The 15276-nt window shown below is 42.5% G+C and overlaps 2 protein-coding genes across 8 annotated transcripts in view; both read left to right on the forward strand.

The window, feature by feature from the left end:
- Positions 1–4834, forward strand: part of PFKFB2 (6-phosphofructo-2-kinase/fructose-2,6-biphosphatase 2) — a 22237-nt gene extending 17403 nt beyond the window's left edge. For 3 of the 5 annotated variants that reach the window (XM_077775089.1, XM_077775088.1, XM_077775087.1), the window contains one exon: positions 4551–4834. In XM_077775089.1, the coding sequence (XP_077631215.1) occupies positions 4551–4613 (63 nt within the window). In that variant the 3' untranslated portion in view covers positions 4614–4834. Of the gene's footprint in view, positions 1–33; positions 1704–4550 lie in introns of those variants that run through there. The other 2 variants (XR_013337810.1, XR_013337811.1) reach the window with 1 other exon arrangement.
- An 8126-nt stretch (positions 4835–12960) lies between these two features.
- C4BPB (complement component 4 binding protein beta) overlaps positions 12961–15276 on the forward strand; it is a 10718-nt gene continuing 8402 nt past the window's right edge. Inside the window, exons 1-3 of one of the 3 annotated variants that reach the window (XM_077775111.1) lie at positions 12961–13133; positions 13666–13836; positions 14937–15137. In XM_077775111.1, coding sequence (XP_077631237.1) covers positions 13076–13133; positions 13666–13836; positions 14937–15137 — 430 coding nt within the window. In that variant the 5' untranslated portion in view covers positions 12961–13075. Of the gene's footprint in view, positions 13149–13665; positions 13837–14936; positions 15138–15276 lie in introns of all 3 variants that reach the window. The other 2 variants (XM_077775112.1, XM_077775113.1) reach the window with 2 other exon arrangements.

Here is a 15276-nt window from a genome sequence, read left to right on the forward strand (position 1 = left end):
TGTGTGTTTTTTTTTTTTTTTTTTTTTTTCCAGTGGCTCCCAGCTTTGCCAACCACAGCAGCTTTCCTGCCAAGGCCAGTGACCTCTGGGGCCATTTAGAAGGACAGAGTTAAAGAGTCACCTCTGATGGGATTGCTCAAGCGGCAGAGAAGAGTTCACTAGAGCTGCTTCTGATTTTCCCGTAATTTTCAATACACTCCCCTCTTTACGTTAAAACAAATTATGCAAGAGCAGTTGTTTTTCCTTTATTCTAAATATGGAGGAGCCTGGTAATGAATTTAATCTCCCTCGCTGGCATATTCTTTTATCTCGTCTCGGTGTCCAGAAGTCTTTGGGGACCCTGAGGGGTCTAGCTTTTCATGGTCTGGAATTGCCTATTCTCTTCTGTCATGTTATTTTCTCAGTAAGGTTAATGTTTAGAGCAAGGGATTCGTATTAGCTCCTCGGTGACCCGTGATGGTGTACTGCCCCCACAGCCCCCTCCAGTTCTGTATCTAAGGCAAGAACATGTGTGCAGTTTTTGGAGAGAGAAGTCCAGATCTCATGAGAGTCTTTTAAAAAGTGATGGAATGAGTCCACACCTTGAAGTTCCTGATTTGTCTTTTAGAGGGAACCTATTTGCCAAGGGTGGTTTTGTTAGGTGACAGGTGACCTTTTGTCATGGCTGTCACCTAGAAGCAGTCATCAGGATCCTCTGTAGAACTTTTGAAACGTAGACATGCCTGGGTCCACTTCAGCCTTAACACTAACTCAGAATCTTTGGGATTGGGGTCTAGACACGCATGTGTTGAAGTAACTTCCCGAATTTTGGTTGCTGCTGCAGGTTATAACTCCATTTTATGAAGTTGTGGGGGAGAAGTACTGGAATAGTTCCTCGGACAGAGCGTAGGCCTAAGAATTCTGAATCCCTCTTGGCTCCAAAGGGACAGTTCTTTGGAGTCAGATGTGTGAGCAGATCACAGTATTAAACGAAGTGACGGCTGTGAAGGTAGTCTGCTGTGTTCTAGAGGGTCACTCTGGGTTCTAGTCCCATCTTTAATTCTTTGTATTGAACAAGTCACTGTGTGAATAAATGTCCTTGGGTGATAGCTGGGAATTTTAAGCACTCTGGATAAAGGCACAGAGATAAAACCTGAGGAAGATAAGGGTTATCGTCACAGACAGCCTACTTGTGACCATGAGGCCTTTATTCTTACATCCTGAGTAGGACGTCACGGCCTTTCCAAAGGCTGCTTGCCTAGATTCTGCTCCTAATTGCGTCTAACCTGCTATTCCTGTTTCGCTATTACATTCTGTGCCCATAGTGGCTTTGTGGAGCTTGGGGGTGGTGGTGGGGTTGGGGGTAGAGTACACAGAGGTAGAAGAAAGGTCCTTGCCCTGAAGAAGGTTATAATAGAGACAGGGTGTATAATTTCTACTAAACGAACATTTGCGAAAGCGTGACACATTGGGTCTGTGCGTGTCGTGACAGACTTGAAAGAGCAGATTGAGAACTAGCTTCTCTTGTCTTTTAATCCTCAAATTAGCATTTAGCTCTTATTAACTGTACTATCTTTGGTTTCTAAAGATAAAAACGTGCATCATGCTAAGGGTCCACCCTATCTTACTGTCTCAGGTTTGTTTGTTTTCCTCCCAAGAAGTTAGAGTTAGGAATACAACTTATCTGTATTCCTAGACTGAATGGACGGGTGTATCGTGGGAGGGTCTGGGTGTTCCTCTTTGCACCCCACATTTGATCTGCAGAGGCACTGGCATTTGGAAGAGACATGACATAACCTTGGAAATAGACCCACTTTACAGTCTTTCTGTGAGTAGGGGATCTAGGTTCTGGAGAAGCTCATTGGTGCTTGGGGTAGCCAAAGGATGGGGAAGAGTGTCCAATAATTGAGAGAACTACATCCGGGTTACACAGTCTTAGGCACATTCCACTGTTTTTGCTGTGTTCAGAGGCCACGTGTTTCTTCTCAAGAAATGTGATAAATTTACCCAGGTTTTCTAGTATGCATTTTGACTTGGTCATGTTTGAAAATATTTTAATTTTGACAAATATCTAACAATTGAGTCAGAGAGCAGCATTGGTAACCAGATTGGGGTTGATCTCTGACTTCCCACAGAGGTGACATCAGAAGTATGTCCAGGAATTTAATTTAGATGCATAGTGTCCAGAAGACTGTATCAAGTAGTAGTATATAGATGCTGACTGACTGGCAGACGTGGGTAGAGTCTGTACGTTGACTGACTGACTGAGAGACTATGGTAGGGTCTGATTGACAGACTCTAATAGGGTCTGTGCTGACTGACTAACAGATTCCAGTAGGGTCCGTATGCTGACTGACTGACTGACAGACTCCAATAGGGTCTATGCTGACTGACTGACAGACTCTATTGGGGTCTGTATGCTGACTGACAGCTTCTAGTAGGATCTGTATGCTGACTGACTGACAGACTCCAGTAGGGTCTGTGTGTTGACAGTCTGTCTTCTAATTGTACCAGTGAATTGTATATGCATATTATTTAATTCTGTGTCTGTTACATGTGCCCTACAAAGAAAGGAAGTAAACACTTCACGTTTTGTTTTTTTTTTTAGGGTGACATTCTGTACACTGTGATTTTTAATAGACCTTTCTTTTAGAGTAGCAGCCAAATTCCCTTCATTTTGTAGCAAAAGATGAAAACATCACCTGGGTTACTATTTTGTAAACTCAGCGAAGGAAATGCCTACTCAAAGCCTGAAATTGTTACCTCTGCCTGAATTCCTTCCATCCCTTCTCCCCCTTCTAGGCAGGACCTCCCTTTCACACCCTGTTTCTGAATCTCCTGTGTCCTCAGTTCCCCATTATGGGAGGTAGCAGTGAGTCATGCTGCTGTGTCTGGCCGGCCATGCATTGGGCTCTTACTCATAATGTAATACCTAAAAGTGCAAAGGAAATTTTGCACTTAAAAATTGATTTTAAGAGTTGCCAAAGTATTCTTTCCAGTGAGCCTTTCACTGGGGATCTAGGACCAATATTTACCAACTCGGTGTTTTTGTATCTGAACTGCTTGTGTATATAGTTTTTCTTATTGTGTTGGAATAACAAAATCAACTCATTCTGGTCTGGTGATGGTTTTACTGTGGCAAAAGCAAAGGACTGATCACGAGCTGTGCCCCTTGGAGGGGGTTGGAGATGGTTGAAGGGAATGGACTGAATTGGGAACTCACGTACTAGTTATCCTACGGATTTCCTAGGCACAGCTCTGGTGAAAAAGGAATGTGAGTCCTTACCAGCGTTCTGATTTAATCTGGTGACATTGATATCAAAATATGCCACTCAGATCCACAGAAGGTGTGTATAACTATATTTAAAATGTTTTTGTGTGTGTGCGTGTGTGTGTAGAATGGGTAAATAAAATTGTTGTGTAACTTGAACCTATCAGAAGGCTTCTGGGTTTTTTGTTTTGTATTTTGGATTGTGTTCTCCATCCACTCCCCCCATCTCTAAAACTATCTCATGCTGCTCCATGATCGAGCCTCAGACAAGCCAAAGCCAGTTGGCAGTGTGACTGGAGTCCTTGGTGTGGGCGTTGCTCTCTTCCACCACCTTCTGGAAAACATGGGAAGGACGGTATGGAACGCACATGAACTTGAGTAGGAGTTGTGTGTACTTTCTGGCGTCTATAAGAATGAAGAAAAAATTACCTTTGTCCACACTGTACCATGACTCCCATTAGCAACATGTAACTCTATTGTAAAGAAAAAATGTAGAGATCTCTTAGAATTTAGTGGGCTATTCCTTCTAAAATATGACCTGCCTATTTCTAAAGAGCTTATAGCCAATGGGATAAAATGACCTTCATCTTCTGGGCCAGGAAATACAGGCAGAATTGAGTCACCGTCTCCTGCCTCATTCCTTGTTACCCTCGCAAGGAGCAGGAGCTCATCAGACATGCAGACTCTGGGGCCCAATCACAGGCCTGCTGAGTCAGAATCTTCCTCCTCCTGGGATTAGCAAGTGATTCAGATGCACACGTACCACTCAAGAAACACTGCTCTCGGGGGAAGAATTTCTCCAGATGAACATCAAATCCCAGTCTATGGGAAGAAGTTGATTTGTGCCACAACTGATTTCAGGGCACACTGGGATAACTACAACTGTAGAGACCCTCGTCACCAGCCACGTTGCCCAGACTGCGGTGCCATTTTCTCGGCATGGTCTTTTGGCTGATAGCTGCCTACGTGCTCTCCTTTTACCACAGGGCTTCCGACAGCTTGTGCCTCATATCTTGGGTTTATAGCTTACGGTCTAGGTCTGGAAGAAGTACATGGTCCCGCATGGGTACAAATGTTGGTTTCTCAGGGAAAGAAAGCCCATGACCGTACTGTTGGAGTTTGGCTGAGTCCCAAGGGTAAAGGGGTGTGTGCGAGCACACCAGAGTGTCCGTGCGTGTGTGCGGACGTGGGATCTGGCCTGTGGGGGAGCAGTGGAAGGCAGGGGAAGGGATTCTGCATTACTTTTTCTTGTCCCTTTGTGGTGGTGTAATGGCTTTCTCTCTTCTTCTCCGGCTCCTAGGCAGAGACCATGCTGGCTGTGTCCCGGCGGTCTTCAACGGCGTCCCTCGCACCATGCTCCTGATGACAAGAAGTTCTGAGGCCACACTGCCCCAGGATCTACTATAAAGCTTGGGACGTCAGCTCCGCAGGGGCTCGATCAGGAAGTTGAGCGGGGATTGGACATTGGGGGCCCCCACAATGAGGCCTGGAAAAACACCACATTTCTTCCCCTCACGCCTAATGGGATTTCTGTTACACTGAGAAACTTCACTTCCCTGTGCCTCAAAACATCTAACAGCCTGAGTCCATTAGTTTTCATTACCTCTCTGCTGGGTGTGACCTCGGTTGGTCAGACTTGTCCCTTTTGGGCATTTAACTTCCTACCTGCAACTGTATTCCTGGCTGGCTGTTCTTTCCTGAAATGCAAGTGCACCTCTTTGGATTGAATTGTTTCCAAGTGAGTGGGCTGAGCCGGGCAAGCCTTTTCTGTGCTCTGAGAGCTGGTCTCTGTGCCCATTCCAGGCGAACGGACTAGAGAACGACATGCCTTATGTGAGCCGTCCCTTCCTTGTCATGTTGGAAACGAGACAAATTCACCAGGTGAATAGAGGGTACCGAAACATCTCTGCTGTGGTGATGGAGGAGCAGCATCAGTTAGCTACCTTTTCATTTAGAGGAGGTTTTCTCGTTCGAGGCCCCGTAAGGGCAGGATCTGACTGCAAGACTCCCCCGAATGGGTACCCATCTTCCCTTTTCATAAGTAGCTACTGTATTTCCTACGTGATGCTGGGTCCCTCATAGCTGCAGAGGGATAATGTCATTCTCCAGTGGGTGAGAATGAGGGCAAGAAAGAAAAGTAGGGCTCCATTTACATTACCTGAAGAAGTAAAGAGGGTTCCTTGGGAATCCGTTCTACCAGGAGGGTTCTTGCTTCAGAACAAGTGCAGGGAGACACAACTTTCTGTGGGGTCTGTCACAATGATGTGGTGTCTACGAGAGCTGTCGCCGCGACTTCAGCAATAGTCTTCTGATGCCTGCCTCTTAGCTGACTGTCACCATCGAAGTCTACTGGTCTGCTCTCTCAGGGAAAACACTGAGGGGGCAGGGGAGAACCACATCCTTGATACATCCGTCATTTGGTTTCCCTTAAAGATAAGCCAGGTAATCATTCTCTCCATCAGTGGTTGTCAAATGTACAGATATCTCTGTCCGTGTGATTTTAATCTGTCACTTACTCCAGAGGAAGGTGTGGAAGCTGCGAAGGATCTTACAAGGAAAATCCTTTTTTTTTTTTTAAGGAATAGTAACTTTTTAGCTTTTTAAATAATTTTTTCCCTTTCATGCAAATACCCACTTGCTGAGCAAGAGGGTAAGTAGCAAGAAAAGTAACGAAATGCAGCTTTTCCCAAATGGTTCTTTTATACTGCGGATGATACAGGGCTCTGGTCCCCAAGATGTGATGAGCTGGGCTGCAGGCAGCTCAGCATCCAGTGACCAGGAGCTGCTTTTATACGCACAAAGCCGCCTTCAGAAAGGCTCCTGGCCCTGCTCCGTAGCAGGTGTCCTCACCCAGCTGCTCGCAGCATGCTGTACTGTGCCGAGTCTGCTCATGCGAAGCGGGTATCTTTCTGCATCTGAACACGGTGTCTGCTGATGATCAGATAATGTTCTCATTTACTTATTTATTCATCCACGTGAGATATTTCGAAGTCCCGGTATTAGCGTTTGCATGTGTTTAACGAGAACGTAAGATAATTGGTGGTGTCAGTTTTTTGGTAGAAATTTAGGTAGTTTGAGGTTTTAAGTCTGATGTCCATAGTATTACCTTAAATTAAATTTCCAAGGCATAGGTATGTGTCTTCTGTGAAAGGATGATGACTGTTAAGACACAGAGGATTGCTTTTGAATAGGTTTTTTCTCATTGATTTTTATTCTAAGTATCAACCAAGAGACGCATTTCTCTGGAGAAAATAAAATCATGCTAAAGTATGTGAGTAATGTGTATTGCTTTGTAATAAGAAACATAATAAAAGTTATTTTTAATTTAAAGATGGATTTAATTTAATTTGGACATCACACACAAACAAGGATAACATTTGGTGCGTTACACCTAACAACGTGTTAGTACCATGCAAAATGTTTTTGAAACTAGCTTCTTTAAAATGATTCTCAAATTACCAGACTATATTTATATTTCCAACTAGCGTTTTAACTGGTGACTCCTGCTTTTATCAAGCTCCATTAGCCATTTTAAGATGGTATCAGGGGGATCGTTATTGCCATATATTACCCACATTCTGCAGGCCTTTTTAAACTTCTTTAAAGAATATTTAATGATCACCCATTGGTTGCCATGCAGCGTAACACCAAGTCCCCGTCTCCTTGTCTTGGAAAGGTCTCTACACACTCGTACAGGGGTTAATCTTATTCAGCAGTCAAGCCGTCATCTGTAGAAGGCTAAGCATGTCTGGGATCATTTTCCCCACTAACCCTGATTAAGTGACTCACCTCAAGACTGATGGAGTTGTTGTCAAAGTCCATACCTCCAAACAAGGTAAATTGTATGATGTATAACAATGAGGGCCTGATAAACGTATACTATTTTTATTTATTATTGAAAAATTTGTTTCCAATGTTTATTTTTGAGAGAGAGCGAGCATGAGTGAGGGAGGGACAGAGAGAAAGGGGGACAGAGGATCTGACATGGGGCTCAAACCTACGAACTGTGAGATCACGACCTGAGCCGAAGTTGGTTGCTTAACCAGCTGAGCCACAGAGGTGCCCCTATAACAAATTATTTTTAATTTTTTAATGTTAATTTATTTTTGAAGAGAGAGAGAGAGAGAGTGCAAATGGGGGAAGGGCAGAGACAGGCTGACACAGAATCTGAAGCAGGCTCCAGGCTCTGAGCTGTCAGCACAGAGCCCAATGCGGGGCTCGAACCCACTAGACGTGAGAGCATGACCGGAGCTGAAGTTGGCCACTTAACTGACTGAGCCACCCAGGCGCCCTCAGACTATTTTTTAATGTAGCTAGAAACTTTAATAAAGATATCAGAATTAAAAAAATGACTCCACAGATAGTTCTCCTGTATTGAGTGATGGTCACTATTTGTCTTATTTCTGTAGCCTTAATTATTACATCAAGTCTTTAGCCTCTCCCAGATCTTCACTGGGGACTCCCCATGAGGAGGTCAGCCTTCAGGCTTACTAGCTTGCCTAGGTTGGTGACCACCCCACTGGCATTTCCTGTGGCAGTCCAGCAATAGCCATCACCATGCTTTATTGTCTCGAAGTATTCTGCACCATCTGACCTCTGGTAGGGTCCCCTCCCTAAGGAAAGAAAAAAAAAAACCCTCAAGGCAACCCGGCTATATGCGTATGTGACAACATCCCTCAGGACCTTGTAACATGAGACCACTTAATCAGACTACATGTTTGTGTGTTACCATATATGGGAGGCAAAGAAGTAAAAAATACATAAAAACCTATGCCACGTGGCGTTCGGGGCTCAGCTGTCCGGGTATGAACCCAACTGAGCAGTTCCGGCACTAAGTTGCTTCCTGGAAGGAAAAGCCTCAGTGTCACAACTCCCCGCGAGAATCCTGCCATAAACCTACTTTCGTGGTCTTGAACTCATTTGAGAATTTGACAAAAGCTAAGGGCCCTCTTACCCCCGCGCCCCAAAGGTAGATACATGTAAACTTCACATACAGTTTGGGGGGGGGGTGTCATAACCTCAGGGTAGCAAAGCAGGAGCTAGATGATATGTACACAGCCCATCTCCCTTTCTTTCCTTTGACATTTAAAAAAAAAAAAAAAAACAGGAGACATCTGATACTTTCTTAAGCAGAGGAGAATATATGGGATTCTGAAACACTTATATTTTTAAACCAGACATTGTAGAATAGCTAGGAATTTGTATTTTAACAACAGAGCATCACTAAGCACAGGTGGGGCCGTGTAGTGTTTTGTTTTTCTTAACCTCAAGGTGCAGAGTGTGTCTGCTTTTTGTTGTGAAGCCAATGCACACTGCTCGTGCCCACAGACAGAGCTCTGTTCTGGTTCCCTATATACACTGTTGGCAGTATGCAGCACCTTACCTGCAAAAACTAGGTCAGGTTCAAGACCCAGTTTCTCCTTGCAAATAAATAATTTCGCATGCGCAGGAGCCCTTGGGAAGCAGCGTTGCAGATCTCATAGAGCCTGGCCTCCAAACATGCAGTGTTTCACCAACCATACAGCCTACGTTCAGAGAACAGCTTCTTTATCCATTTGCATTTTCCTCGTTAGTGATCCTCTCACCTTTTTGTTAACATTCAGTCTTCATTTGCCAGGTTCTCTCCTCTTTTGTCCATTGCCTTTTTAGAATTTAGGGCCGGTAAGGGAAACAGTCTCTGGGCGCAATTCAATAAACACTCTTTTCTGAATTTAAATTCCTGGGTCATTTTACTCAAACGGTGGTAGATCCTTATTTGCTTGCATTCATCGGTGTTTCAGATTAGAAGGTGAAGGTGCCAGCAAACCCAAGATAATGGCGCCTTATCTGTGACCCAGGGTTTCTCTCCTCCACAAGCAAGTGTGGAGAGAAGCAGTGTGGGGACAATAAGCAGTCTAGGACCGGAATGGAGCTTCCCCAATCATCCAGGACCTTCTGTCCCTCTGTCCTGTGATGTTAACTCATCATCCTCGAGATGATTCTACCCCAGTAGTAGTACAACATAGCTATTTGAGCTACAGAATCGTGTCTACATGTCCATCAGCAGGACGGAGCACAGAGGCCACACTTAACTCTCTTGCTGTAGTGTGTGTCTGCCTGGCTCACCGCCGAAGCTGATACTACAATGTCTCATGAACAATTAGACCTTTTAAAACATATTAGTTTTATTCTCACGTAATCTGCATCAGGGTCACTTTTCTGGCCCAGATTTTTCTTGAGGAGACATTCGAGAGACATCAACTTGATATATATTTTTTTAAAAATTGGAGAAGCATTTTAAATCTTTTCTGAGTTATCTTGACAAAGACCAAAGGGAATCCACCCGTAACATACTTGAGAACTTCTTTAAATGTCTTTTTCCAATTCTCTTAAAACCTCACGTGCACACAACAGTTTAACGCCCCACAACTCCCTGGCTGATATCTCCACTCACCTCCTCATGTCTTCCACTAATCACTGTCAGCCTATTCCTTTGTTGAGTAAGCTAACTAGTCAGGACAACTTCTGCACTTGACCTGTTACCCCAGTTCTCCAGAAAACAACTCGGATCCTATCAAATTGTCCTTAATGCCTAATGGTCTGGAAGTGTTTGTGAATTCTCATTTATTAATTTTTCGAAGCTTGGATGCTTGTAATAAAACATATAGTCCTACACTCCCTTATATGTCATCTTAAAACCCAAAAAGCTTTGAAAACAAAGTTTTCTTCTAATTTATTTGACAGGAAGTCTGACCTAAACTTTGTGAGGATATTTATAATCTCTGTATATCTCACCTAGTATAAATATTTTTGCATTTCATAGAGAAATATTAGTAAAACAATATTCTAAATAATATAGTGCCTTTCTGAAGCCCTAATATGGATCCAAAAGAAACCATTGAGATGAAGAATTACTTGCAATTATTTCCTGTAATAATACTCTATTTTCTTAGGTGTTTAGGAATTTCTCATTTAGGGATAAACAAATTTCTAATTTTAGGAGTAAGCAAAATTTTCTATTTTTTAAATCATTTATTGTACAGACAATATATACATTATATACTGGGGAACTTGTATTCCTCAAGAAGTAAAATATGTAATGTGTTAAGAAAAATTACTCAAAACTTGACAAAAGAAAAAGAAAACACTAGAGAAAATTTTTTCAGTAAATTACTGAGTACTGTTTTGTAGACCCTCTCTGGGTTTATTGATTTCACAGGAGTGTGTAATTTTTATCGACTGTCAATCAGTCTTTTTTACACCTCTTTAAGACTAGAGGTTAATTTGTAGAAAATGGATAAGAATGCAAATGATTCTTTTACTGAAAACAATGCAAACGATTCCTGATGACAAAGCAAATGAGTTTTGTCCAGAAGAGATTCAATTAATTTCCATCCATTAAAAAGCTGATTCCAAATATTACAGGTTGTTGCCATGTATGATATTAACCAGTTTTACATTGAATAGAAAATCACTTCAGAAGCCCTTTGACTGAACACATAAATCTCTGTTCCTCAAGTTCTTTGAATTAGATGTAGCCTCTTAATTCATGAGTAAAATCTTTGCCACATAGTCATTGTATACTTATTTGAGTGTCATGGTATTTAATCTTTTGAGAATTATACTTCATTTTTTTAAAGTTTACTTATTTTGAGAGAATGAGAGAGTGAGCGAGCGAGCATGCAAGGGTGGGGAGGGGCAGAGGGAGAGAGAGAATCCCAAGCAGGCTTCTTGCTGTCATCACAGAACCCAGTGTGGGGCTCTGTCTCAGGAATCATAAGATCATGGTTCCAAACCGAAATCAGGAGTCGATGCTTAACTGATTGAGCCACCCGGGGCGCCCCTGAGAATTATACTTTAAAGGATACTTGCACTAGGGGTGCCTGGGTGGCTCAGTTAAGTGTCTGACACGATCTCAGCTTAAGTCTTGATCTCAGGGTTGTGAGTTCAAGCCCACCTTGGGCTCTATGCTGGCTGTGGAGCTTACTTAAAACAACAACAACAAGGTACTTGCACTATCAGTTGAGTGAAGTTGAGTGAAAACATGGATAAATCATAAAGGTAGTATACCACAAATGATCAGTTATCAATATGGATTTGAGGGGCTGTGGTACAGTTTCTCTATGACTCTGTTCTTTTTATTTATCCTGCATTGCTCATACTTACTTAGTAACCAATTCTGCTTTGCATTATGAAGTACCAAGAAAGGAAATACAAATGCACTCGGCACAATCTTCATCCTAGAGAAAAGATTGTTAACAGTCTCGTGTGGGAGAAAGACATGAACAAATCATCATAAAGTAATGATAATGGATGGAGAAGAGAAAAACGTTTAAGCTCTTACTGTGTCCAGGAGCACCTGGGTGGCTCAGTTGGTTAAGCGTCTGACTCTTGATTTTGTCTCAGGTCCTGATCTCATAGTTGACGTGATCGAACCCTGCAACAGACCCTGCACTGACAGCACAAAACCTGTTTGGGATTCTTTCTCCCTCTCTCTCTGGGCACTCCAACTCTCATGCTCTCTTTCAAAATAAATAAAAAACATTAACATGGATGGAACTTGAGAGTGTTATGCTTAGCGAAGTAAGGCAGAGAAAGACAGATACCATATGTTTGCATGTATAGGAGGATTAGGAGGAACTTAACGGAGGACCATGGGGGAGAAGAAGAGGAAAAATAGTGGGGGAGAGGGAGGGAGGAAAACCATGAGAGACTCTTGAATGCCGAGAACAAAATGAGGGCAGATGGGGTGGGGGGAGGGGAAGGGGGGTGATGAGCATGGAGGAGGGCACTTGTGGGGATGAGCACTGGGTGTTATATGGAAACCAATTTGACAATAAACTAGTTAAAAAAACATTTTAAAAAAACCCAAAAAGACCTTATTGTGTCCTGATGCTTTATATTTATTATGATGCTTTATATTACTTCATTAAAACCTAACAATTTGGAGGAATTTTACCCCCAATTTTATAATTGGAGCACGGACAACCAGCTAATTGCTATAATAACCGTGAATAAAAGGTGGGAGAGCCCAAAAGCAATTCTGTGTGTTTTAATTCCTGAGACCAAAGCTTTCCCCTCATTTCCCTTGGAAAATCATTTGGTTGACTCTGGACTCAGGCTAAATCCTGACTTCCAAAGCCCCACAGGATGGAACTCTGGCACAGACCTGGCAAATGAGGTCAAAATATCCCTGCAGGACTTTGGAGTTCTCTCAGGTTTGGAAATAACTGGGATCAGCTCCTTGCTGGTAAGCCACAGATCTGGAAGGTCAGAGAAAAGTACTGTTTGTTTCATTCCTTGAGCTTTCCAGCCTTCAGTGTTCGGTGCTGCCGGGACACCTGGTATTTGAGAGACGGGCAGGAGGTGGCCCTCAGAGTTGTGTCGCACTTGGAAAAGCACCAGAGGTTGGTCTCCCGCCCCCCCCATCCCCCACAACGCTGAAGAGAGTCACAGAACCTGGAAAGTAAACATGAGCAAATATTGACAGAAGTGAGAGTTGTGGTAAAACCATCTGACCCAAGCCTGCAGTTCAAAGGAACTGGTCAACTGGATTTGCAGGACAGGATCGGGCAATTTCTACAACTAAGTTTTAAAACTGGCAGCCCAGCAGCCACCCCTTTGTGTTTTTGCAAAATCCCTTCCTGTACTAACTTCCTCACAGCTGTTCCTATTTCCTGTGGTGGAATTTTGTTTTTTCCATTCTTCCTCGGGAAGAGAAATCAGTACATCTTCTCCAGAAGGGAGGTGGTTGGTATCTTAAGTGGTGTTAGAAGAGCTACTTTGATCAAAACCAGGTGTCTGTGTTGGGTGAATTCCAACACGGGTCAAGCAACTGATCACAAGATGTTTTTGCGGGTTGTGTGCTATCTTGTGGTTGTGTGGCTGATTCCTGCCTCATACGGTGCGTATGCTTAAGGTTAGTTTATAGGATACTTGATATCAGTCTGTGGGTTTTGAAGCACGCTGTCTATGGTTTTAATGAATTTTAAGTTAATGAAATGTATTTCCTTTATTGAAAAATATCAAATGACTTGGCCTAATGCTCTGTACTCAATAGGGGCTTAATAAATATTTAACGATAATTCTGCTCTATGAAGTGGGTGGTTCACTGCTTACTTGCTCTTTCTGTTTTGGGAGCAAAAATACCAACTTCAAAATCTTGAGAGGTCTTACCTGTTATAAACTCCAGAAATGCTATTTGGAAGGGGAATTGTTTCTTTAGGGTTGAACTGAATGTAATTCCTGCTATTCTTTTGAAAACAAAACTTTAAGAGTTATTGGGAAGGGAGGGATGTGGATGGACATGGACATGGAAGAGTACAAGAAATCAGAATCAATAATCCAGGAAAAGGACACTCAGATGACTGTCTAATAGGGCTTCCTCACAGCACATGATATGCCAGGTGAATCCGTTTTCTTTTTCCTCTCGACAGAGAGCTGTCCAGAACTTCCCCCAGTGGGAAATAGCATATTTGTTGCAATGAAGGTGGAAGGACAAATTCTGGGGACTTACCTTTGTATCCAGGGCTACCACCTAGTAGGAGAGAAAACCTTTATTTGCAATGCGTCTGGGGAGTGGAATACCACCACTCCCATATGCCAGTGTAAGTTGAACCTTTGTTTTTTTGTACTTCATGTCTTCTCACTCCATTCTTTCACATCCTACCTCCAGTAGGCCATGTTAAAACTTTATAAGAAAAACAATTCTCAACCTCTGGGAATTAATGTTTAATGTGCCCCAGGGTGGAACTTCTCTTAGAATGTACACGATCAGCTCCTGCTCAGTATCAATTTAATTAGTTGATTAATCGAATTACCCTCAATCACCCCTGCAGGGAGGAAAAAATTCCCTCTATATATTAAAACTGCCTTTCAGGGGCTGTAATTTGTTTAACATCATACTCCTTAAAAAGTTTTATGTTATAGAAATCTTTCTATATGTACTCATCACCGAGCTTCAACAATTACCAACATGTAATGAATCTTTTTTTCTCTACAATTCTGGTTTGCATTATTATTATTTTGAAGTAAATATGTCATATTTTATTTCATCCATTATATAACTTTTGAACTGGGAGACATTTGTGTTCTCAATTTACAGATGTGATAACTGAGATCTAAGTGATTTGCTCAAGTTCACAAAACTCATTTGTGGTGTCTATAGAGACAGAGAATAACTAGTCAATATCCTTGCTGTTATTAGTAGTTTTAGGAATAGTTGGGTTTGCTCTCCTTTATATCTAGAGTAAAGCACACCAAATGTTTATCCTTTATTTACATGACCAAGTTCATCTTCTCTCCTGTTTTTTCAGAGGGGAGGAAGCAAAATGAAACAAAGTACAAACTGATGAGTGTTGTGTATACTTGTGGTGGAAAGGAAAGGAAACACTTACCTCCAACATAGGGCAAAGTATTTTCAGTGACGCTTACCAGGATGATGAACATGCTATTGATCATTTCCAGTTATATGCTTAATTACTTTTAGTAAGTTCAAGTGCCAACTTGAACAACTTTCACTCTTGTGCATGACCAAGACCTTTCCAACCACACTTAGGCCAACCTAGTCTCTTCGCGTCCTTCATCGATATGGTACCAAGAAGGAGTCCCTGTTAAAAAGAGAAGTTTTAGTTCTGATTTCTGTTCTCTCAACGAAGTCTGAGGAAGTCTAGCCTCTGCACTGGTGGACTTCCTCCTGCTCTTTCAGATCACTTCCTGTGTTCTTCCTCAGTGGGCCACTGTCCTGACCCTGTGCTGGTGAATGGTGAACCCAGTTCCTTGGGTCCTGTGAATGTGAATGACAAAATCACTTTTAAGTGCAATGAGAACTATATCCTCATGGGCAGCAACTGGAGTCAGTGCATGGAGAGCCACACGTGGATGCCTCCCTTGCCCATCTGCAAAAGCAGTAAGTATAAGAGACACAAGTGTCAATCCAAAAATACTGATCAGAATGACACCCTAGACATTTGCCACATCCCTGTGATGATGTTTTCCTCTTTTTTTTTTTTTTTTTTTTTTTTTTTTTTTTTTTTGGGGGGGTGGGG

Source organism: Crocuta crocuta, unplaced genomic scaffold (assembly GCF_008692635.1).
Source record: "Crocuta crocuta isolate KB4526 unplaced genomic scaffold, BGI_CrCroc_1.0 scaffold207, whole genome shotgun sequence".
NCBI classification, from domain to species: Eukaryota; Metazoa; Chordata; class Mammalia; order Carnivora; family Hyaenidae; genus Crocuta; species Crocuta crocuta.